This window comes from Punica granatum, chromosome 2, assembly GCF_007655135.1.
Source record: "Punica granatum isolate Tunisia-2019 chromosome 2, ASM765513v2, whole genome shotgun sequence".
Lineage (NCBI taxonomy): Eukaryota > Viridiplantae > Streptophyta > Magnoliopsida > Myrtales > Lythraceae > Punica > Punica granatum.
In genome coordinates this window covers 33,538,020-33,563,743 of record NC_045128.1, presented here as the reverse complement: position 1 = coordinate 33,563,743, position 25,724 = coordinate 33,538,020, and the positions used below count along the sequence as shown (strand labels likewise).

The 25,724-nt window shown below is 39.2% G+C and overlaps 4 protein-coding genes and 1 long non-coding RNA gene across 7 annotated transcripts; 3 read left to right on the top strand and 2 right to left on the bottom strand.

Annotated features, from left to right (window-relative positions):
- Positions 1-3,558: 3,558 nt before the first annotated feature.
- LOC116197272 lies at positions 3,559-6,153 on the bottom strand. 3 transcript variants are annotated; one of them, XR_004155013.1, is made up of 3 exons: positions 5,774-6,153; positions 5,518-5,684; positions 3,559-5,236 (listed from the first exon to the last, which is right to left on the bottom strand). It is a non-coding gene; the product is annotated as an uncharacterized LOC116197272 (long non-coding RNA). The 3 variants fall into 3 exon arrangements; XR_004155014.1 differs by having other exon boundaries at positions 5,518-5,584; positions 5,774-6,150; XR_004155012.1 differs by lacking the exon at positions 5,518-5,684 and having other exon boundaries at positions 5,774-5,933.
- Positions 6,154-11,435: 5,282 nt separating this feature from the next.
- Positions 11,436-15,373, bottom strand: LOC116197500 (E3 ubiquitin-protein ligase RNFT1-like). The gene is made up of 10 exons (XM_031527665.1): positions 15,110-15,373; positions 14,680-15,012; positions 13,895-14,182; positions 13,551-13,627; positions 13,277-13,445; positions 12,781-12,869; positions 12,422-12,586; positions 12,242-12,319; positions 11,900-12,003; positions 11,436-11,813 (listed from the first exon to the last, which is right to left on the bottom strand). The coding sequence occupies exons 2-10, from the start codon at positions 14,984-14,986 to the stop codon at positions 11,708-11,710; spliced, it is 1,383 nt and encodes a 460-aa protein (XP_031383525.1). The 5' UTR covers positions 14,987-15,012; positions 15,110-15,373; the 3' UTR covers positions 11,436-11,707.
- A 1,201-nt stretch (positions 15,374-16,574) lies between these two features.
- On the top strand, positions 16,575-18,457 carry LOC116195166 (cytochrome b-c1 complex subunit 8). Its single transcript, XM_031524150.1, has 2 exons — positions 16,575-16,882; positions 18,107-18,457. Exons 1-2 carry the CDS (start codon positions 16,713-16,715, stop codon positions 18,153-18,155), a joined length of 219 nt encoding a protein of 72 aa, XP_031380010.1. The 5' UTR covers positions 16,575-16,712; the 3' UTR covers positions 18,156-18,457.
- A 336-nt stretch (positions 18,458-18,793) lies between these two features.
- On the top strand, positions 18,794-20,907 carry LOC116195165 (60S ribosomal protein L10-like). The gene is made up of 4 exons (XM_031524149.1): positions 18,794-18,933; positions 19,704-20,205; positions 20,338-20,419; positions 20,602-20,907. The coding sequence occupies exons 1-4, from the start codon at positions 18,924-18,926 to the stop codon at positions 20,665-20,667; spliced, it is 660 nt and encodes a 219-aa protein (XP_031380009.1). The 5' UTR covers positions 18,794-18,923; the 3' UTR covers positions 20,668-20,907.
- Positions 20,908-22,442: 1,535 nt separating this feature from the next.
- On the top strand, positions 22,443-25,171 carry LOC116195164. The gene is made up of 3 exons (XM_031524147.1): positions 22,443-23,261; positions 23,966-24,238; positions 24,663-25,171. The coding sequence occupies exons 1-3, from the start codon at positions 22,656-22,658 to the stop codon at positions 24,930-24,932; spliced, it is 1,149 nt and encodes a 382-aa protein (XP_031380007.1). The 5' UTR covers positions 22,443-22,655; the 3' UTR covers positions 24,933-25,171.
- The last annotated feature ends 553 nt before the right edge of the window (positions 25,172-25,724 follow it).

Below are 25,724 nucleotides of genomic sequence, written 5' to 3'. Positions count from 1 at the left end.
TGGCAAATATCACATGACTCCCCAAAAGAAAACAACACATATTTCTTATAAGCAAGTGGGAAAAATAAAATCATTTTATTTTATTATTTTTATTTTTATTATTACTATTATTATATTTCACGTGATGTTTCTCAGCAAAATATCAAGAATAAAAAAATTAATTCAAATGAAAGTGGCACTATACTACACGCACACACACACACATACATGTAGATTTATAAATGTTGAAGGGCAAGATTAGGGCCTCATGGGCTCATTTCCATAGGAATAGAAAAATGGTGGCAATGTGTACTTCACTTCTTGATGGACTCAAAGAAGTGAGGGCACAGTGCCTTTTGATTGTACTTTGGTGCAGAATATATATAATCCTTAAAATAAGTAAACTTCATGTTAAAAAATCAGATTGGCTGTGATCTCATCAGATTTTTGCCCTAAAAAGAAGAGTGCAAGTGTGTATGAGGGCTTTTTAGTTTTTATTCAATGAACCACTTCATCAATGTTTAAACATTTTGCTTTACGAAAGAATGGGTATTAGTGTAGTGATATAAGGATACAAGTAATTTCATTTCACTTTATTTCCTAATCTTGTATAAGATTCATTTGATTGTTAGAGGGTGTTTCTTAAGGACAAAACTTTAAACTATACCTCTCTTAAATATTACATCATTTGTAAAATGAGTTGAACTCGATTAATTCGATCCGCTTTTTCTGATATCATTTGCTATTTTCTTTTCTTATTTAGTTCAATTCAGTTTAGTGTAACAAAAAGATTATTTCTTTCTTAAACTATTTATGTGGAGGTAGTGTAGAAATACATGGAGCTTGATTGGACATATTGCTGGTATTATACTTCGATGTAATAAAAAAAAACCCATGTACCAAATCGTTATTCAATACCATATCCATTCAACAATCTTGTTGCTGTCGAGTATAAAATAAAGGGTATATTGCACTATATAACGTATATTCTTAGATCTATTCAAACGTCGATTTTTTATCTGAGATATTACAACATTGCTAATTTGATATCACCATATAGCCCTATGGGATAGTTGGTGAAACAAAAATAGCAACGTTGGGATACCTTAGGCAAAAATACGACGTTGAGATAGATCTAAAAATATCTGTCAACGTTAGGATATACAGTGTAATAAACCCTAAAATAAAAAAACCACACTTGATCATGTCAGATAACATTGTTGATAAAAGTGAGTATGCAAAGCACAACACTACTCATGGTTAGTGGATTGCTACTCCAGAGGGATGGCTGAAACTGAACACAGATGGCTCAGCTGAAGGTTGCTCGGTCAGGGCGGGTGCCGGTGGTATCCACAGGGGCTGGGTTAAAGGATATAAACTTGTCCCTTTGGGTTCACTAACAGTCTCATAGCGGAGTGTTGAGCCTTGAGTGAAGGGCTGCAGGATATTTGCATCCAATCTCTTATCATTGAGATGGATGCCAAGGTAATTGTTGACCTCTTTTTAGAAAATGCAAATGAGAATTTTACACTTATGACTGTAATTTTGGATTGCAGGAGTCTAGCACGAACCTTCGGTAATGTTAGGATTCACCATGCTTTCGGAAAACCAATTCCATTGCCGATTATCTCACCCGTCTAGCTAAGGATGATTTTGTACTCTTTATCAGGAGGTCATGTATTTTGTGTCCCCTCCTAACTCGGCATTAATTACACCTTATTTTGTATGATCAGATGGATTTATCCATTACCTCTACTATTTGTATCAACTGAGCCGTCTCAGCTGAAACTGCTAATTTCTAATATTTTTTCCTTTTCTACCAAAAGAATATGTCTTCAAGGCTCCTTTTCTTCATCTTTTTGTAAGTATTAAATAGTATCAAACCCCAATTTCACGTAATTACCCTTCATCTAGACCTTATGATCTTAAATTTACAAGGATGAATTGGCCTGCCGCCGACTTGCGTTACCAGAATGGTACACGAGGATCAGTGTTACAGTAACAAGTAAACAAAATTCGACAAATATAACTGGTTTTAACTTTATAGCTAATCAACTAGTTTTTTTTTTGGCTGAATAAGGTAATCAACTAGTTATTTATTGTCATTCAGTAACTTATAGAAGCAAATATCTCGCATAGATGAAGCAGTCTCCATTTTACTTGTCCTTAGACAGAACGCCATACAAAGCGTGCTCAACTTTTACATTTCCTACATAAAAGAAAACGATATCATATTCGACGTATACACGTAATTCTTAAGCACCATGATTCAATATACGATATGTAGCTTCTTAATGTAACGTAATATTCAAGAGAAGCAAAGTTCACCAAAAAATAAATAAATAAATAAAATAAAGAGAAGCAAATAAAAATTTGGAAAAAGTACAAAAATCCCTATTTAGTTTGAACTTGGGACGAATTGGACCATGTGAGTTTTGGAGGGACGACAAACACCATGTAGTTACTTTGTGAGACATAAGGGACCTCACAGTTATTTTTTTCGTCATTTTTTATCCTAAAATTTTTATTTTTGCCATTATTATCCTCAAACTTTCAGTTTTTTTCAATTTGGTCTTAAAATTAGAAAAAAAAAATTAAGGGGAAAGGATTGGGGCCGTCGGTCGGCATTCCCGACCCCACCACCGAGGTCGCTTGCACCGACAAAGGATGACAGTGATCACAAAGGTGGGGTCAAGGTCTCTAATTGGTGGCCCCAGCCCCCGAATCGACCGAGATCTCGAGTTTGAGATCTCAATCCATTTGGGGGCTAGAGCCACCAATTAGAGACCCCGACCCCACCTTCGAGGTTTACGGCATCCTTTGTGAGTCTGACAACATCGGTGGTGGGGACGGAGTCACCAACTGGCGGCCCCAGTCGTAGCCCTTCCCCATTTTATTTAAATTTTAGGATCAAATTGAAAATAAAAAAGTTGAAAGTTTGCAGGTAATAATGACAAAAGAAAGTTTGAGAATCAAAAGTGACATAAAACAAATGGTGAGATCCCTTATGTCTCACAAAGTAAACTGCATAGTGTTAGTTGTCCATAAAAAAATTACATGATTCAATTTGTCCCAATTTAAACCACAACGGCTAAAAAATTTCATAAAACTGTCCTTTGGACGTATATATTCGTTTGAACTTTCTAGTTTTGAGATGGAATATTTTCACATTGCCATATATAATTAAGAATTTTCTTATTAAATGCATTTAGATGATATTCCTCTTTTTCTTTTTCTTTTTTCATTCTTAAGCTAGCCCTGAGATGGCTAAATGGATTAGTAAATAAAAAGGAATGAAAAATACAGTATTGCAGATAATTCCACTAATAAGTGTCCAACCTCAAATCTCCTAAGAGTGTTGTCATATCCTTCTAAAAATCCTCCTAATTCGAAACCTCACTCACAATGACATGAATTATAATTACACAATATCTAAGGGCTATTCAAAGACGTGAGTAAAATTTTCAATTAAGGAGATCTTTAGGCACACTAATTAAAAGGATTTAGCATTTTTTATCTCCTAATTGTACTCCACAAACATTTTATACAACATAATTTAATAATCCCAAAAGATAATTCTCTGATAAAATGGGATGTTATTCAACTTTTGGTTTTTATAGTTTGCCACCAAAAACCTATAAAGCAGACTCCTAGTAGTGAGTTCCAAGTTCCAACAACACAAAAGCCCTAATGGGGACAAATAGATAGGTGAAACTCTAGGGTTTACATTATATAAAGAAAGAGATGAAACGAGACGAGACGAGACCAAACACAAAAGCTCATTTCAAAGCCCAATACAGAATTTGTTTGCTTTCACCTGTTTGGTAAGGAATATCCCTCCCACCAAACCAATTGAATTAAACCCTTTAACCAACATAATAAGCATACCCCACCAAATAATTCTCCTAATAATCGCATGTCGACGTACTTTCCATGTGCTAGCACGATCCCGATCCAACCCCCAGATAGATCAATCAAGAACCGGAGTGCGACCAATATCTAGTAGGTGGGATCTTGAACCTTAGACCTGCATCACGAGGGTCGATTGGACACCTCATTGTGAGATCAACGACGACACTTCATGTTAGAAGAGGAGCTAATAATCAATGTAAATTTTAAGGAGGGCAAAAGTGCCAAGTAGGAGAGATTCGTGAGACAAAGTACACGACTTTGTTCAGCAAAAAGGAGAGATTCGTGAGAAAGCATTGAAGCAGTGCGCCAGAATTGAACCAGGGACGTACAGTTCTTTTGGAAATAAACGGGCAGATATTTTTCTTTTCAGCAGTGGAAGGGAAAAATGGAAAAAAAAAATACGTTACACACACACGCGCGCGCGCGCACACACACATATATATATATATAAGAACCCCATGCTGATGATGATAACATTAAAAAAAAATGCCAAAATAAAGGTCAAAGACTTAAACCAACCAAAGAATGAGGGGCTTCTTTCACCCACATTGCTATCAGCCTATCACACAGTCTAACAGATCATTCAATGAACAGAAAAAATTGGGAATTACAGCACAAAATGTAATTAATAAATTCTTTTATGAAGCAAACTAACACAAATATAAGCTCTCATGATCCTAGATCAACTTGTGTACCAATTGCAAGGTTGATTTCGATTTTGGCATTATAGACCTAACTCACTCACCAACGGTATAGTTGATCAACATACACCCAGAAAGGAGGAATCATCTACGGGACAATCCGACCATTAAGTAGAAGGTTGCATCATACACTGACCTTCTGTGTGATAGGATTAACATACCTCGGGTTGTGAGATCGTTCTAGCATATCTCGATGGAATGTTGTGGCTCTATACACAGGAAGAGATCAGTCATGACCAGGAAATGGGAAATCGAGAGAAAGGAGCTCCCTTCAGTCCAAGCATAGAAAAGGAGGGGCGAGAAGTATCTCCCGCATCATTCACACAGTCAAGCAGTAGAATTTTACGCTTAAGAGGATGCCAATCGACGATCACAGCAAGAACGACCCACCGCGTCATTTTAGATCTCTACTGAGTGATTGAGTGAATGAGTCGGCAGCTAATTCAACCCCTTAATATTGCCACCCATGAGTGGGCCGAAGGAAGCTCTCTCCCCCCATATCTCTCTTCCCTTGACGACTCCAAACATAGTATATCCGGTCGATCTCCTCCAACTATCATTAGACCGATAGCCAAAAGCAAGCACATAAACCAGTGGCAACCACTGCCACAAGACTGGTAAGTATCCATCCGACTTGTATGCCACTACATAACATACATAACAAGCAAACACCAATTTTATGTTATCATTTATTAGCAAAGCTGCAAAAGTACAAGGATTTAAAGATTATAGCAAACTTCCCGACCACAGAAGTAGCATAAAACTCATATCCTAAGCTGTGAACTTAGTAGACGTTAATCATGTCTAAGACAATCATAACAGCAACCGAGTCATCATGTCATGTCAGAAATTAGCTGATTCAGTAACACACAAATTTCTTTCTTATAGTCTTCCAGAAACCAATTGAACTAATTAAAAATTTCACCTTGGAAATCATATTCTATCCAACTCCGCCTACCAGAGAGAAAACATACGAACCAATTCCTTGCCGCCTAAAAAAATAAAAAAAAAATCCACAACATAGGTGATAGGCTCAAGATCTCGACAAATAATTCATGAAATGAACAGCAACCGGCACACCAATGTTTTACCCTGACAAGAGCACAGGCAATAAATTAAAAAGGGCAATTATTTAACTGCTTATCCATATGCCCAGAAACCCTAAGGAAGGATTTTCCTACCTCCAATCCAAAAGATTGATCAGCTCCATCAATTTTGCAGCGACTTTCTGGATAGGTACAGAAGCTTGTGTTGTGTACTCCCTCAATAAAGGTGTCTAATAGAATGGGGAAAACCCCCCCCCCCCCCCCCCCAAAAAAAAAAAAGGAAAAAGGAGGGTAAAAAAAAAAAAGAATTGGAGAGAAATGATATAAAGGAAAGACAGGGAAAAGAAAACAAAGGTACAGAAGAGACTTGCACGAAATGAGGGAAGAGTTCATATATTTTTATATACAGAGTGTGGGCCGGGGGGGAGGGGAACGGGAGGTGAAGGGTCATTATCATCATGAGAGTCAGAGACAGGAAAGTGACTCAAAGATCTTCACAAATCTATTACAGTGTGTGCATGTGTGTGTGTATGCATTCCATTCATTTATAGGGGTGAGAACATATATTGATCGTGAAGAAGAAAAAGTGAGAGGGATGATGAGGTCTTTGATTTTTCTTTCTTCTTCTTTTTTAAAAAATTTCTTTCCTATGTTATTTCCTTTTTCCTTTTTTTTGGAAGTCTTTTACATAAAATTTTACCATGCAATCATTTTATAGTACAATCACATTTTCAGCCGCTGAATTATTATTATTATTATTTAGTATTATTAATAACAATTCAACAGCATAACAAGTAATTGCAGCATATACGAAAATATTCACCGCTATATTTTATTGCATATATGCAAGGAAATAGATAGGAAAAACAGATAGTAAGCTTGGTAAAATATTGATCAATTTCACCTGCATACTAGTGGGTTAATAATTCAATGTAAACATCTCATGGTCAAAAGCTAACCGATCACTATCATAGCGACAAAACGGGAATTAGTCTAGACACCTTGTGATCTTAGGAAAAGGAAGGGAAAACCTCCTAGCAGGTGCACAATTTCTCTCATATATACTGTGCCTAGAGGAAAAAGGAAAGAAATTTCCAGAGTTTCCCACAATTGTTGGAACTAAGAAAGAAAAAGGTTTTATTTATTGAACTTTACGCTTTAAATTTGACATATGCTTTCACTTTCGGCAAATGTTTGCACGTCTTAATAAATAAAACGTTGATTTCATAGATGCAACATGCCTAGCAAAGGATTCTCGTCTGTTCAGAGAAAATGAACGTTCCATCCATAAGGTAAATCAATCTGTGAACGACAATGATCTCTTCATAATTAATATTAGTAAAAAATTAATGTGATACTACCTTACCTATAGCTCTTTTGTGCATATTTAGTACATTCCCGTGGTTTTACAAAAAATGTCGATTTCAAATGGCATTATATAGTGAATGAAAAACCGAAAGAAAATAAAAGTGCCTGACTGCAGTGAATGTATAAGGCACTATGGAGTAGTGTCCCACCATCTGCAGATTCTGCACCATGGAACATGCTTCCTGGAATCGATTGATGCGGGTTTTACTTGGTTCGGAAACTTTTACAGAACCCGGCATGGAAAATTTTCATTTCCACAGAGTTGTGCGTTATACGAAGATTTCACGTCGAGTATGATATATTCTCCATATTAACTAATCAATTCCCCATTAATCTACCCAAAAAAAAATAATCAATTGTTTGCGATTGATGAAAATCAATGAACAATGTTGAAGATGGAACCGCCCCAACCCACAGCTCGATAAGACAATGATATTACGTCAATTTTACGGCTCTGAGAGCCTAATTTTACCGTGATTTTATGACAAAAATGTTGAAACTAAGTTGTAACGAGAGCAAAGGAAATGTAGAAATATAAGGCGATCTCTTATCTGCTCTCTCCCGCTCTCCCTGCAGCAGTACGGCCCTGGGGATGACAGTCCCACCATCTGTGGTGGGAACAATATGTCCTCGCAAAATTACATCTCTGGGTGCTACTTGGTCGGAAACTTCTGTATCTTTTATCTAGGCCCGATACAAGAAGATCCCCTTTACGCGGCGAAGTTTGTTGTCAATAGGTCTCAAATTGATTGCAGTATCCCGTGGTATGTAGCTATTAGTTCAACAGATGAAGAACAAGCGTGGATTAATCCGAATATCCGCCACACGCGGTTTGGGTTACTAAAACCCCTCTTCTTTGTTAATTTTATTACGATGTTTTGATTTCTATTCTTGCTCTAATGGTTGTAACAGTTCTGGTGTTCGGAGGGCGTAATCAATAGATTCATCTTTTCCTATGGGTAGAAAAAAATTAACAGTTTTCTTGTTTTCTCGAATGGTATAAATGATCATTCATATATTCACAGCAAAAATAAGTACAAGGAAAATTATCTAACTGGATATAATATAAGCGAAATATAATGATTTATTTACTGGGCAAATGATCAAGGATAATAAGTAAAAAGACCGCATTATAAAATAATAGATATAATTGCAATTTACCATGTTGAAATTGATAATCGCTAGGGATAATATACGATTGAGAGTTGTCATATGCCCCTGGGGTACAATAAATATCTTTCTTACATGGGATTCCCAGACAACTTCCTGTTCCCTACAACAGGATGGTACTATTCTTTATTTTAATTTTAAAAAAGATTCTAGTAATAAATTTCCGAATGCACTAAAAAAAAAATTCTCAATATAGTACTTCCAACTCCAAGTATATTTTTTTATTTAAGAAGAAAAAGAAAACTATGCCAGTTTGCATTTATATATATATATATATATATATATATAAGAACAAGTACGTATATCTACCTACCCGGACGAGGGAAGAAAAAGCTGGAATCAACACGATATTATTATATATTATCAGAAATATTTACTCTAAAAAGTTAATTTTTCGCAGGTGATGACGTACATTATTATTTTTTACAAATGAATGGTGTTATCTTTTTTCTAATATTTATAACTTCATAAGAAAATATTTAGAGAAATCTATGAAGATCAAATTAGATCTCAAGAGGATAATCGGTGTTTTATTACCAGTCACAAGTTTAATCTTGGTCGCGTACTTATACAGAAAATTATGATCAGGGATTAGTTTCTCAATACGTAACCAGATATGGATTATATATTATATATTAGCATTTATATTATTGATTAGTAGTGTATATTAATATATTTCCAAGATTTCCGGGATTGGACATTATCGGATAGAAGATTTGCAACCTAATAATTGGTTCTTTGTCTGCCTTTGAAAATATTCGAGTTTGAGCCTTCTTGTTTCTTTTGGGTACTGAACTCATAAATACAACCAAATGCCCCTCTTTTAGGATCATTCATTTCTATGAAAGAATCACAGTAATTATTCCAATAACATGTCGAGAGTTAATCTCACGAGAAAAACTTGAGTAGAATTATCACAGATTTATAAGAGAGTCCACTATTTTATGACTCGAAGTTCTAAGATAGATATGAGTCATAATCGCTTGTGAAGCTCAGTTAAAATTTTACATGGTATTACATATCTCACATCATGTCATGTCCAGTCTATTCTCAAGAACGACTAAAGTATGCCTTGTGTTTAACCTGAGTCTGAGTGCAGAAAAGGAAGCTCGCCTCATTGTCATCAGTAAGTCCAAATGTGGAAGGGAATGCTTTCTTCGTAATTGTCAATTATCTCCTCATCCTCTTATCTGAGCGTGGAAGAAGTCCATTTCATTGTTATAACTCTGGAATATGCAAGTAAAAATCCCGTTTATAGGCAGTTGTTGAGTGAGAGAGTTCACGTCCACTGTCCATGTGGGACGTGTGGAATCATATTGAAGCCACACATTAGTATGCGTGGTGTGTCTTAATACTTAGAATTCCACCAGAAAAATCAAGTTGTTGGGATAAATATAGGCCAAATCACTTATAAAATTTCGTGAAAATTTTACAAAACACGACATTTCTTTTTGTTAATCAGCTACTTACAAATATATCTTTCTTCTATTTTTTCGATGCGCAGCACTTGGTATCCAAAAGTGCAACGGACTTCGATCGGTTAATCCAGGTTCGATTTTACAAAACACAAAACATTTCTTTTTGTTGATCAGCTACTTACAAATATTTCGTCCTTCTATATATATGTGTGTGTGTATATATATATATATATATATATATGTATTTGATGTGTTCAACATGATATCTGAAACTTAAACAGGCTTCGATCGATTAATCCATTTTGGGCATAAAATAGTGTGACAATTCAATCTCCTTTTGGTTCCTTTTTCTGAAGCATTTCGCCGCAGAGTGCCCCTGCAATGGCCACTACATGCATGACTTTGTGTAGTGCTACTGCCCATCATGCACTTCCAATAACATGATTGATCCGCCTTCGCTTTATTCACCAGCCAGCCAGGTGCAGTTCGATTGTGCTACTCGAACTCCGATTGAATTCTTTTGAGTTTGAGTTAGAGCATTTTCCACCGAGAGGAGAGGTTAGATTTCGCCTAAACTGATTTCGAGACTTGTTCTTATTTAGAGAGGGCATCACTTATCAGAATATACTTGGCAAATTGGGGCAGAGTCTATCAGAACATAGCAAGCCACGTGATCGGCCTCTCTCCCGAGCCTTTTCCCAGCTGGTTGATTAGCTAGCTAGTTATAATTCGGTGTCGACAGCCTTATGGGGTGTGATCAATCTCTTTTCCATGTTTTTGCAAGTGGGCACATGAAAATGTCTCTCGATCGGTGGTATATTGGTAGGGTTCTGCTTGCTCTTGTCTTGTCAGTGTGCTCCTTTTCCAGTGATAATAAATGTCCGGTGAAGGATGAAGGTGAAGTGGGTGTGTCTCCACCCAATTTTGGATATCATAACCTTCAAGAGCAAAGGCCACTATCAGCATATATAAGCTTATTATGTGGAGAGACCACGGGACTCTTTCCCAACCAAATTGAAGCACTTTTCTGGTGTCTGCTTTGCACTTTTACAGGGCAAGAGGGCCATCATTTTTCCCAAGTTGCTAAGATACAATTACGTGCATGATTCGGAAAATGAGTTATCTATCGAGTCATCGGATCATTTAAACACGTGCATTGATACAGATTATGCGAGATTCACGCGATGCATTTGAAAATTATGTATTTATTCCTCACATTGTTAAAGCATCTAAAGTGGAGTGATCGACACACGATTAGTCCATGAGCTTCTTGTAGAGAAAATCTTCGGAACTATTCTCGATTTCAGGAACTATTTCATCAGCACTGAAAGTGGACGGTAATGTTAGCTATGAGGTCATTGGAGGAATGTAAATATCCGAATGGTAAGTCCATAAACAACCCCAATCTTTAGAGCTTGAATGTTCCTTTTACCGAGTCTCTTTCAAGGCCTGGCCCGTGTGTTATCGACAGCTCATATCAAGTCACATTCCACTTTGGAACAGGAAGATGATAGCCGATTTGAAATTTTCGGCAACCGACGCAGCGGACATTGTGGACCGGACGAGGTTACTACTGTGCTTTTCACCCCAACACACATTCACGTCTGTTCGACTTTATCAGGGCAGCAACTGATCACCCGTGGACACTACATTGGATCAAACAATGGCGATGGATCAACTGGGAACATTTTCCAAATCGTAAATCCTCCCCCCACATAGTCCTCTTGCCCCACGACAAAGCTCCTGTCCTTGAATTGTAACATCACTTTGGCTGAACTTCAAAGAGACGTTTGCAAAACAATATAAATTTTTCCGAACAAAAAGTGTGTATGTACTCACAGTTTTGCTAGAGCGAAGAAAGTATCATCTTAATCACTGCAAATGGTGGGATTCGAAGAGTATGAACATTCTTACTGTCGATACAATCCATGTAGGAAAGTGCAGTATTGCGGTTTACAACCTCGAAGAAGGTTCAATGATCTATACAGTTGCGCGAACTAATATTATAATCTATTAAGTTGAGCCTCTCACATGGATAGCGATTTCCCGGGAGAATTGCAAATGAAAACGGGGAAATATCAGCATATACTGTGAATAACTTAGGTAAGAAGCTTCAGAAAACTTGGAAAAATAGGGTTGTTGAACCATCCCCGAACGACTGCAGATCTGCTGACTTGACAAGAGCTCGGCATAGAGGGCAAGTCCTTTCTCTCTCGAACCTGAAAGCATGTTACATTTGAGGACAAGTTCCATGCAATTTTAGATTCGGTTATATGATGAGAAGCAAAGAGGCAATCAAACTGACCATTCAGAGACACATTCCTCACAAAATATGTGTTTGCATCGTAGAAGAATGGGGACGTGCATCTTCTCCTGACATATAGCACACAGATCTCCGGCTGCATTGACCTGACATTCAACATTATCAGTCAGTTGCCTTTCCGACCCAAGTACGAGTATGGACCAATTCAAGTTTAGATACTCACATCAGAAAGATTACATTATATCTCAAAGCAACACGGTCTCAAGAAGTTATAGCAAAAACTGAAGTAAATTGCACTAGAACGAGCTTGGAGTGCATGGTAAGAGAGAACCCTTATTCTCAAAACTAAACACGCATTGACCAAATTAAATAGACCATACTTACCTGCTCTTTCGTAGCATGAGATCCATAATGCACTTCCTTGTGTGACAATGCCTTTATTGCAGCAATGAAGGATCGGACCTGAAGAAAAAATTCAGTGTAAATTAAACAATACAGCGTCAACTAGTTCAGGTGTTGGAATTTGACATAAGTGGGGACACACATTAAAGAAGAGAACACCACCTTGTCAATGACGGAAGTGAGCTTGAAAGTCAAATACAACCCCGTGGTTAATGATGAGAATAAGCTCCCATAGTCCTTGTTCAAGAAGAATCGGTACCAAACAGGGGTTGGCAATAAAGCACGGTACAAGAGCAGACCATATTCCACCAGAGTCAGCATTTGACCCTTCACAGAAATTTAAGTAACAGAACAGTCAGAGAAGAATTCATGTTGTTCATAAGAGGTCATTCAGAATCGATGCTCAAAATTTGAATTTTTTTTTTTGAATGAGTAATAATAAAAAACTTTTGTGAAATTGAAATTGATAAAAAAAAGGTCCTCAAAAAAAAGAACAAACAGAAGTAGAAATAGTCTGATACCTGCCTACGGAAATTATGACCCCTTCCATTCTTGTAATACATCAGCAGCAGACACTTCAAAGCCATTGCTGCCTGCCTCACCATTATATCTGCAAGCAAGAGTCGTAATAAGTTTGCACAAATTCGGTGGACTTGTTCCAAGGTTTAACCTTTTACGAACATCAAGCAACCAGAGCTTGTTCTAGCTTCAAGCCACAATAATTCCCCACTTTGGCTTATTTATCCTGTTTGTTCCAGTTACTTTGCTCTGTCATTTTCTGATTCAGTATGTGACGAGCCCTGCCACCATATGAGGACAGAGCTATACCATTCTTTACATGCATAGCTTGCAGAATATCCAAAAGCACGAGCTTTTAGGTTAAACTGGCGTCACTTAATCATGTTCAAACTAATTAAGTTTTAGTTTTTGGTTAAACTACTAATTAAGTTCAAGACATATACAATGAATGCGCAATATTTGTTTGTTTAAATGAACACGACTATGTAAAACACATACCATTAAGCATGATGATGAATATAGCATGCCAGAAGGGAGGTGGTGCCTTTGGAGGAAGCATTAGGAGCGGATATAAAACGTTATCATTGTGATACCACCAGTAAATACCGACTACATAGAGCGCGAAAGTTGAAGAAATGAAGACCAGAACAGAGTTTCTCCTCTCTCCCTGCAGAAACCATAACATCGAGCATCTTCACTAATGGTTGCAGAATATCAAAATTGAAAAGCCCCTCGAATAAAATTGATACCAAAGAAGCATCGAAGGGAGAACCTTTAAAGCAGTCTGCTTTCGGATTATATCATTTGACTTGAACATGACAGCTGCAACCCATATTGTTATGAAGAAACCTGTATAAAAATATTAAGGATCAAATAACTATAAACTAGTTGTAGACATCTGACTTAACGTTTCTTCTAGAATACCAAATTCAACGAAACCAAGCAATAGGTGAATTTGTCCGCCATAAGCAAATAGATTGTATCATACACTAATCTACCAAAACATGAGCTCCCATGACTATGGAATGTTCAAGCAGTACATATGCCTAATACCTAACGACATGGATTTTCAATTACAATGAAAATAAAAGTATTAGTGGAGAACATATCAGGTACCTTGCAAATGTTGGCGGATAAACACTACCAGCAACAGCAATGAGAAAGGAAGAATCTGCTCAATCCACCTTCCCACTTGCTGCAACTCGTATCTCTGGTAAGCTGAGTCCCTTCCGCTTCCATTACCACTCCCAAGATCCCCTTCTTCAGAATTTACACTCCCTTGCAATGAAGTGGAGGGAGAAGATGGAGACCCTAATAAAAGTTCTTCACTCTCAACAGTGGTCGAAGCAATATCAGTTAAACCATCACAGACACTGTGCTCCCCGCTCTCACCAGCAACATTACCTTGAAACACAAATTAACACTATACACAATGAACTGATTGTTAAAGAAAGTGCAGAAGAAGTTCAGGCAAAAGATTTTAGTGATACTAAGCTCTCGTTACTTCCCAAACATTACTTTCTGTCAAACTCAATTAACTGTTCAATCACATCACTGGTTACGGCAAATATATGCGAGAAACGAAACTAAAAGGAAAGCAACTGGTCCTGTATTTCCCTATGATAACCTATGCTTATCAAAATGCACATAGTAATTGTTGAAGCAGACGACAAGGTGGACATAAAATCGAAGCCACAAAAAAAGAAAAAAAAAAAAAGAGAACAGATCCTTTGGCTGTCCAAGGATTATCTATAATCTACGAGAAAATAGACTGCAAAAAAGCAAAGGTGTCAAAATGCATAGTAAAGGTCGTATGAAACAGAAAGATTTGGTATAGAAATGAAAGCAAATCAGCTAATATTTCACAGGACACCATAAACAACTGAAAGAAAGCTAAGGACCTTCACTGGAACCGATGATCCGAATGGAGACCTCCCCGTCTCCATGGGCAGCACTGAGGGCGGGCGGGCAATTTGGCAGCTGGGTCTGAACTGGGTCTGCAATGATGAGGGGGGGCTGAGCTGGGTCCTGGGACTGTGTCGGTGGGACAATGCCAGAGTATTCGAGTATAACCGACAATGGGGACTGAAAGAAGTTGAGTGCCGGGAACTGAACCCCAAATGTTCTGCTAGACGAGGAGGAGGAAGAAGAAGGAGAAGACACAGTGAGCAGATCATCCGAGCGGCCTTCACCCGATGCTTCCATCATTCTCCCCCTCTGGAAATCAAGAAAACCTAAACCCCAGCAAGAAAATCAATGAACAGGATCAAGAAAGGCGCTTCATTTCACACCCGCAGCGCCATAGATAAATAAATCCGCCGACTTGCTCACTTTGGGGAGATGGAAAGGATAGCTCAGCTCACTGGGCAGCAAACCCAGACAGAAAATGGCTGTCTTTCACATCCGTGAGTGCGACCGCGGGCACCAATCAAGCATTAGCTCAGCCAAAACCTCGGTTAAATTCCCAACAATCTCAGCAGCAACAGCAAATATCAACCCGCATTCAACGGTCGGTGGAGGTACGAAGGTCTGTAGATTCGAGTCTTCGTCGGCACTGGGGAGCTAATACGTGATTGCTACTCCATCAACGATTATCCATTTTATTTTATTTTATTCTTTTTAATTTTTTTTTGCTTCATTTGTAAAGGGAACGTAATCTTATGTTTTGGTCCGGTAAAAACTATTTTAATGAAAAAACTAAATTGGTAATGTTTTGTGATGCCTTTTCATTTGGATTTTCCCCTTTTATAATATAAATGTCTACATATATAAATATAAAAGAATTTTTGGCTTCTGTAATTGATAAATTTAGGAGTTTGTTAGGTAACGTGGAATGATGATAGTATGCTATTTGTCGCCTAGTGATTGGTTTGAATTTTAAAAGTCTCTTAACTAAAAGGTTTGTATATCACATGTGATATCGTCCTATGAGTTATTTCGACTTTTATAATTATATATAAACGTATCTAATGCGTCATTACTTTAATTATGGTTTTCATTTTCGAACACAGTTTTCATAAGTCCGATAACGAGTTATATTTTCACTACTGTTGATAATCAATTGCACATCCGTCCCATATTACTAACTTTAATGATGAATGTGTGGGTGTCCTGATGACTCGGGGCCCTGCAATAAATCTAACTGCCCCAACAAAAAAAGTGAGAAGTGAGAGAATCTCAGCCACCCCGCGTGGAATTAATTGCATATCATCGTAGGGAAATTGGAAGTGCCTTAGGAGTTAAGACACACTCGGCTTTAGACTTTGGAGTGTTTCGCAAGTTGCAATCTTTGCAAATTTTGTGTTTGGCTTATTATGTCCTCTCTGCATCTACAATTAGCAATTGTATCCGACTATTTTACTTAGACGAAACATAAACATTCATAATGAGTTATACTTATCGACATTGAAAGAAAAATAAAGTTGTAATTACGTTACTGGTCCTAAAACAATTTTTCTTTTTTTTGGCGAACAATTGATCCTAAAAACATTAATCACTTGACTTCAAATCAAGAGTTTCCGGATTCGGTTCTCCTGAAGAGAATACCAATGCCCTTCATTCTCCGTTCTTGATCTCCTACTCGACGCTTCAAAAATTTTTTTTTTTTGGCTGTCCAAATAGAAAAGAGAAAACTCATCAATTTATATATTTGGGCTCAAATGGATAACTACCATTGGCCCAAAAGCTAAGGCCCACTAAAGGAGTCTTGGAAGGCCCACTCAATGGGAAAAAGGTCGTCGCAAAGCTTCTGGACTCTTCAGGCCTAAACGGTGTCGTTTTGGTTGGTTGGACCTGCATTTCTTTTCCTTTCCGTAGGGATTTCGGGCATTTCCGTCTCGGCGTCTGCAGGGGCAGCGAGCGAAGGTTGTCCTCTCTACGATTAGGGCAAAAATCTCCATTGTGATTGGCTGTCTCGCGATTTCGGCAAGAGAGAATGGGGAAGCAGCCAGTGAGGATGAAGGCGGTGGTGTACGCCCTGTCGCCGTTCCAGCAGAAGATCATGAGCGGACTGTGGAAGGATCTGCCGACGAAGATCCACCACAAGGTCTCCGAGAACTGGATCAGCGCCACCCTCCTTCTCGCCCCCCTCGTCGGCACCTACTCGTAATATCTCTGCTCTTCCTCTGATAAATATAGTTACTCGAGTTTCTTTCCATCGATGCCAACTTTGGCAGAATTTGAGCTGCTGCACGCGACATTGCTCCCCGTCCTTGGTTCCTTTGGCAGTAATTATGCGCAATTAGGTTTGGAATGATGGTAGTTAAGGTTTTTGTTGCAGAATCTTAATCGTCCCTACCGTTATTGTTTGATATCGCAGTAGTCCTCAAGTTATGGTAGTTAGATGCTAATTTGCGGAGGCTGGAGCTGAGTAGAGATTAAGCTAATCTTGCAACGTTGATCGATGAGAATTGATTTATTGGAGAAGGCCTATGCTATGGGAGATAGAAATTGTAGCTCCAGGTCTGTCAAATGACGTGTTTATTTCATGAGAGGTATTCTACTGGCAGTCTAAATTAGCTTCTGCAGATGCTGAGATGTTAAAAGATTAGTTTCCGGGTATTGAGTTGGTAGACGAATCCTGACTATGATTAGGAGGAGCTTGAATGATGAAAACAGGGTAATCCGATCATAGAATTGGGACTTCATGGACAGGAAGTTGTAGTTAATAATGTGGTGATAATTTTGCCCACAAGCTTTTGCCTTCTTCAATCGAGGGATGTTACGTCAGTTCAGTTAATTGCGAAGAATGTTTGCCATGGATCACGAATGTGCGAAGCATGCTAATAGTTCCACTGCCAACCTGCCACCGGGGCTGTTGACACATGGATTCCCACATGATTTTCTTTCTTAGGACTGTCTGTGAGAATACCAAATCTGGATTTTGCTTTTAGATCGAACTTTCGGGTTGAATACGTATATTTTATGATAGGTTAAAGATTTGATTTTCATAGTGCTGATTTTATTCTAGATCTGTTCTTCATACGTATGTATGGAACTTTCATGGAGCTATTTATGGTTAAAGATTTTGATTTCTCCTGAGTTCAAGATCTTTTTTGCGAGAGCTGGCTATTTGAATATCCCCTGCTGATTAATATGAACAACAGCAGTTAATTTGCTTTCCTCTACCATAAAATTACCTAAAATTCCATGGCTCCCCTACAATTATCTAATTCCCTTAGCCGAAGTAATTTTTGCTCTTTTAGCAGCTAGTCATTTTTAAATTTGTCAGCATTTTCCTCAGTGTTTTAGTATTTTCAGTGTTCTCGAACCCGTTCAGCAATTAATTTGTCTCTGTATTTATCTCGACCTTGGCTGGTCCTGATGCAGGTATGTGCAACATTACCAGGAGGAGGAGAAGATGGCACATAGGTACTGAAAATCTGAAATGGATTGTTATCCCAGCGGGGCTGCAGTTTGAAGTTTGGAGTCGAGCACCATTTGTAGTCTCTGTTTCGTTGTCTGAACCATGCTGATACTCATAAGCTTGTCTCTGGCTCTGGTTTTTGGAACGGATTCTCTGTTTTAGTTGGATGAGTTTGAATAATTTCCGTTACTCTTAATTAAGCTTTGCGCTTTAAAGAGACCATCCAATAATGTGAAGTCAGAACTTCGGCTCCTGTTTCCCAAGATGAACTCGGTTACTTTTGATTGGAATTGAAATGACCATGCAGTTGAAAAGATATCAAAGTATCAGAATCGGCGTTGCATTTTCTATGCATGTAGATGTTAGTTTGGGTCATGAAAATCCTTGACAACAATGACAGCTTTATACCGAATGATCTAAAGAGAAACAAAAGTGTACTAATGCACGTGCTTGTTCCGCTCTGATATAGCAATAGGCCTGCTAGATCACTGAATCACTGATCAGACGGTTGTAGCGGTGCCAATCTTTAACCATATGCTGACGTCCCTATGAGGCCAAGCCATGAAGCGAGAGCTAGGCCCAACGCCATTTGTCAATAGGCGCAAATGATGGCCCAAAGCTAAGGTTATAACCCGCTACACTCAAAAGCCCATAAGAAGGGCCCAATTCTTTTACCGCATCTCAGAGCCAAGGTATTTAAGCTTCGCAATTAGGGTTTTTTTAAGTCCATATCAGGTGGAGCAGCTTTGCGAGGACGGCCGAACAGGAAGCGGCATCGCCATGGGGAGAAGTAGGCCTCTCTCGTGTCTTTCTCTCTCTATCTGATTGATAATGATTATCCATGTCGTCTGAGTTCAACATATGCCGTTAATGTTAAGAGTTTTTTCGGGTCGCTGATCGTCCTTCTGGGAAGCATTTTATTCATTTGAAACGAATCGTGAGTTCTCTGTTTGCTTGAGAAGTTTGTTGCTTTCCGCTGTTCGTCCTCCTAGCGAGATCCAGTCAACTGCATCAGAATTACAGCTGAATTTTAAAACGATACTGCATTTTACAGCCCTGTAATGTGTCGCCTGTGAACGTGATATAAACTATGGTATCTACCCATCCGAATTAGGTCACCACTCACATTTTAATAATTGCATTTTATTTTCAAAATATGATGTGATGTGCAATGAAATGAAATTTTCGCCTTAGGCTGTCTCATGTTCCAGCCCAGGAAGGATATGTAATGTTGTGTATTTACCTGGTTTAGGCTTTGGCATGCAGCCGAAGCGTCAGCTGTAAGTTCGGAAAATCTTTAGATCTCTTTGCGCTTGAAGCTCAATGAAATGACCCGCTGAACTTTTAGCTCCCGTGTCCAAGACCCTATTGGCTCCTAATTTACTTATATCTGTGCATATGGATTGACTCAACTTATTAAAGCTAACGTTCATTGGAATGTTTTGAGCCCAAAAATAAAAATAAAAAAAATCCTAGAAATGTTATAATTAATGACTGTGAATGGAGATATTGGTTGGGCCATCATTAGTTATATTCATTTGTTTACTATCATGTTTACAGGACCAGCTAGGTGCTACCGGCAAATCAAGAACAAGCCATACCCAAAATCACGGTATTGCCGTGGTGTCCCTGATCCTAAGATCAGGATCTATGATGTTGGTATGAAGAAGAAGGGTGTTGATGAGTTCCCCTTCTGCGTTCACCTTGTGAGTTGGGAGAAGGAGAATGTCTCCAGCGAGGCACTTGAAGCAGCTCGGATTGCATGCAACAAGTACATGGCCAAGTTTGCTGGGAAGGATGCTTTCCATTTGAGAGTGAGGGTACATCCTTTCCATGTCCTTAGGATCAACAAGATGCTTTCATGTGCCGGGGCTGATAGGCTCCAGACCGGTATGAGAGGTGCCTTTGGGAAGCCACAGGGAACATGTGCTAGGGTCAGCATCGGTCAGGTCCTGCTTTCTGTCCGTTGCAAGGACAGCAACAGCCACCATGCACAGGAGGCCCTCCGCCGTGCCAAGTTCAAGTTCCCTGGACGTCAAAAGATCATTGTCAGCAGGAAGTGGTATGATTTTTACTCTTGCAATGTTTATGCTTTACCCTATGAGCAATTATAAGCCATTCATGTTTGTGCTGAATCCTTTTCAATTTGATTGTGCATCATAAAGATCTAATTGTTGGTATTTGCCACTTTCAGGGGATTCACCAAGTTTAGCCGTGCTGATTATGTCAAGTGGAAGTCAGAGAACAGAATTATGCCTGATGGTGTGAATGCCAAGGTGATCAATTGCATTCTTGATACAATCTTAAAATATGTCATCCTCTGTGCCCTAGTTCTAATTTGCCGTGTCTAATTTGTGCCATTATCTATGTCCGACACGAACTTGGAGTTGTTTCTACTTGTAAACCCTTGTTTCATGTGATCAAGAGTAATGCTTCCTTCTGGTATTGGGTTCTGCAGCTTCTCGGATGTCACGGGCCCCTCACCAACCGTCAACCTGGAAGAGCGTTCTTGCAAAGTGCCTGAAGATAGTACATGTTATCCTTCTGGGGTCCTTTCATATGGAACTCCATAGTTTGGTGCCATCTTTTTCCAATTTTCAATCTTTTTATCACCGAATGTTAGAACTTTGTTTGGCTGGAACATGCTCAGCGTGGTGTCTTATGTCGGATTTTTTCAAGTTGCATGGCAAGAACATAGTTAATTTTGATATGATGTTCCAAAAAATCAACTTGGATTTGCGCAGTGGAAATTTTTTTATATGCTTGTCGTGTCCCCTGCTGTCGGTTGCGGCTAGACCTACTACCTAAGACGTCTACCTACCTAAGACATCTACTCTGGGAGCAAATATTTCGTCCAATAAGAATGTCTGGGAGTGATAAATTGTTCAGTAAATGTTAATTCATTAACTCGATGTCTCAAAGTGATAAATTGTTCAGTGAATGTTACTCATTAACTCGTATAGTGTAATAACCAAGTAAAATTATAAGTGAAAATCTGGGGGATTGGAATGTGTAATAACTAATTAAAATTGTAAGGGAGTAGTCCAATTAAAGTTGTAAGTGAGTGGAATCGAATTGTGTAATGGCCAATAGCCAATTGAAATTATAAGTGAGAGTCTCTGGGATTACTAGGCTGTCTCTATGAAACTTCTCGACAAAGGAAAGAGATTTCCCCCGACGAGTGGTGCGCTGCCGCGTGGTGGCCCGGACCTCACGCGATAGCACCCTGGCCCCTGCTTTAAATTATTTATTTATTTATTAAATTGACGATGAGAAAATTGGCCGTTTGGTGTAATTCTTTTTGTAAAAATTTTATAAAAATTTCCTATAAATACTCAATAAAATTCACCTCAAATTCTCTTTACTTCTTCTATGATCAAAGAGAAAATTTCACCTAAAATCCACCTTAAATTGTCAAATTCTCTCTAGTTTTAATTAATTAAAACTATTAAGAATATATATTAATTATATATAATAGTAGTTATATGTATTTAATTAATATAATATGAATGTGGGTATTGATCAGAGACACTAAAATCAAAGACACGAATGGAATATGTATCTCTAATTTTCTTTGGAGTTTGTCTCTGTCTGATATGGTATTTAGGTGGCAGTGTGGGGGTCAACTCAGAGACAGGGAATAGACGCCCCCATCGGAGGAAGCCTTAAGAGTCTGAATGTATCACTTTCACGTGTTTTTATTGGATGCTATTTATTCAACTAGCTGAATAATACATTTGGTCCTACCCTGCAGTTTGGCAATGCTGAAGGAACCAGCTCGATTGGGCGTATGGATTGGACTCAGCCCCACATCAAGCCATATTCGATGGAGGTTGGTTCTTGAATTGGTCATGCAATGACAGTTGAACCAAGAAATTCACGAAGCTGATTTGGGTCATGAGAAAGCTATTGGCTCATGCACCCACAACACCATGACCCCTCCCTGACCCTTGGCCATGGATGGTTCTGGTGCCCGTTGTGAATCGACTAGTAAGATGTCGAACTGATTTAGTGTTAAAAAGCTGTTAAATACATAAGCCGGGCATCGATCATCATGTGTAATAATGTTGCCTGATGTCGCGGGTGCCTACCGTCGTAGTATTCCCCAAATTTGGACCTCAAAAGTACGGCTCATACGCAGGCTGGTTGCTCGGCCCACAAGGTAATACTACAATTTATTATACACGAAAAGTTATGGGCCTGGGCCTAAATTATGTTTCAACAACTGCTAATTCGGGTCGGGCATAACGAGCGAAGTTGAGTTTCTCGACCCGTTTAAAGGAGTCTGTTCCGTCGGGCGAATCGTCGCAACCCGACTGGTTCGTCCTTCCAGAGGGCAGGACGAAGGCGATGGTGCCCGCAGCCACCTCCCCTCCTCCACCCGGATCTCCCTTTGCTGCTCATTGTTGACTCATTTGATCGCCATCAGACTTTCTTCCCCTCAGGTTCTACGCCTCCCGTTGAATCCCAATAGTCCGTCGTCTCCAACCGCAATCTGTGTTTCCTCCGACGATGTCAAAACCCTCATCAAGAGTCGTCCATGGTCTCCTCAGGTTACAGCTCATTCACCTTCACAGCCCAAAGCCCTCTCTCTCTAGAGCTCAATCCTCTTACGCGAACTTCTCAGCTCGGGATCCACTCTCCTCAGCTCATCATCGTGCGTCTTCTTTCACTGGGTCCTCGAGTTCCTCAGTTTCGGTTCCGACTAAATTCCAGCTGAATCGAGCATTTCCCACCAAACCCGCCTCGTTTGCACCATTTCCCAATGTGGGTTTGTCTCAAAATCCCTACTTCCCCAGAGCTGCTAATGTTCCACTCGGGCTCAGGTACTTCTCCAACAAGAGCTCACCGGACTACAAGAATTTCGCCAAGAGGGCCTTCGAGAAGCCGGCGAATTCTGTTGTTTCCACTTTCTCCAAGTACCGCGAGGCCATTGGGCTGCAGATTGAATCGTTCTTGAGGAGGAATTACCTCGTTCTGGTGGGGGCAGGTGGGGTCTTGGTGTGTGCATTGTTGTGGAGGATCATGTTTGGGCTTGCCAGCACTTTTGTTGGAATCTCGGAGGGTATGGCGAAGTACGGGTTTCTCGCCCTTTCATCTGCTATTGTTGCTTTCGCAGTAAGTTCTTTCTCGACTTCTGGCCATCTACTTTCTGCTTGCAGCACCTTCCGTTCTAGTTTACTTGTGATCACAATGTAATATCTTACATGTAAAATGATGTTCTTGCCTTAGCACAGTAATCTTAGCTTGCTTTCTTTTAAAACGTTGATACTGGTCCTCGGGATGTCACGTGTTAGGCAACATGTCGTAGAGTTTGTTTGTCATAGGAAGTAGAATGTGCTCGTTACTGTGATCAAGCAAACTTTTTATGGGTTATGTCTCGTTTAGTGCTTAGTGTTTAGTTGATACTGGAGCAGAAGATCGATTACTAGAGTGAAAAGCGTAATTAGCGCATAGAACTGACCAAGTAATCGCGTCAGATGCATCCATCTACCTGCAAAAGTTTTACTATACAAGTTCGGCTTTTTTCTCCTGGGCAGGTTCATGTGAAGATGTTCTAGATTCTTGCTCGAGTAATTCTTCTCAAGTTTTCTGAAAATGCAACATATACGAGGTTGCCTGCATATGATTAAGTTGGCAAAGTTCCTCTGTTTTTGTGGCTATCGCTCCATTTTGTTACACTAATGTGTGACAAGACGTAGTTATTCACAAAAAAGTTTGCCACAGTAAGGAAGGAGGAGACGGGTGCACCTGCTCACAATGAGAATTATTTCTGAAATTGCAGAGTGTACAGCTTGTGAATTTTTTGCTCTTTTTTTAAGGGTCTCTACATCCGGTCGAGATTCACGATCAACCCAGACAGAGTATATAGAATAGCCATGAGAATGCTCAACACCCATGCTGGGATCCTTGAGGTGATGGGGGCCCCACTCTCAGGAACAAGCTTAAGAGCCTATGTGATGTCAGGAGGAGGTGTTACGTTCAAGAAATTCAAGCCGAGGCTCAGAAGCAAGCGATGTTTCCTCATATTCCCTATACGAGGCTCTGAAAGGAAAGGTTTAGTCAGTGTCGAAGTCAAAAAGAAAAAGGGCCAGGTTTGCTTCTCCACTTGCTTTCCTCTATCTTCATTGGTCTCATGTACTGTTTCAGAACAATGTCTCATTCCTCTCATTTCATCCATGTAAATTTATAAGGCCAAATACTCCTTGGGTGTTGGTTAGCTTCCACCAGCATTAATTTTTACTCGAGGAAAAGACCATCGCCCTTACTAAAGATTTAACGGAGCTTTTCCTGCTTTTTCGTATTTGCCCAAACTTCAGCACATATGGTAATCCCAAATCATTGTTCTCTTACAAGCTTGGGCAAATCTTCTCAATGTTTATAGATGGTTCCATGTAGTTGATAGCACTTTGTGAGAAGGATGTATTTGCGCTGTTGATGTTTTCTTGAGCAAAGTGTGAAAGAACTTCTAGCAGCGTGGTCTTGTTAGTGACCTCAAGTTCGGTATGGTTGGTGCAGTATGACATGAAGTTGTTGGCGGTTGATATTCCCATGGCAACTGGTCCAGATCAACAGTTATTTCTAGTTGGAGATGAAGAGGAGTACAGGGTTGGCAGTGGATTGATATCGGAGCTGAGGGATCCTGTCTTGAAAGCAATGGCAGCTACCAAGGAATTTGATGATCTCGATGAGATGGAGGAGGAGGAGGATGCCGAAAGAGAACTCCAGGAGGCAGAGAGGAAGCACCGAGAAGAAATGGAGAAGCTTGAGAAGGCGGGGAGGGAGTGACATTTGCTTGTAAAGATGGATACTCTTCTCTGTTCGACTTTTATGCATAGTGATTTTCTCTTCCAAAGGATTTGATTTTCCCTGAGGAATTGTTTGTAGCAGCACCTCACATCTGTACGAAAAGGGGGATTTTCGGGTTTTCTTTGAGGTCCCCGAGTTGAATGACCTGTAATAAACATCTCTCAGAGATCTCGAGCAATAATTTTGTGCTAAGAGTCGGCATTCGTTCCCAGTTTAAACTTTGCTTGTATGTGCATCATCGTTTTCCTCCTTTCTTTTAACCAAAGCGATATGTTCGAATGATTTATTTGTATCAGTTTATGATATGTGAAAATAAGCCAAGCGAAAAGTCTGCTGATGAGTATCGAATCAAGTTTTTATTATGCATCATTTGCTCAGGTCCAAGAGTCAGTTCCTTTTTTTTTTTTCCCTTCTTTCTCTCTCTTTCTAGGTAATAAAGAAGGTCCATTGATCTAATACAATGAAACAAAATTCTAATATCTAATAAAAAATTACGGTATTAAGCATATAATCTCTTGATTGGTAGAGGAGAGAATGAGCCTCATTGCTATACCAATTTTGCTAGTTTCCTATCCTTTTCCTGACGAGTCTATCGTGTTTGGTCTAAAAACATGAGCCAATCCCCCTTAGGGGAGATACTAGGTCGGACGTCATCAACACGCTATTAGTGACACCTTCTTGACCTGTCATATCAAATTTAAACATGTTAATAAAAATCAATTATGCAAATTGATATCTATATTTATATAAAGTATAGTTGCGGTGGATTCA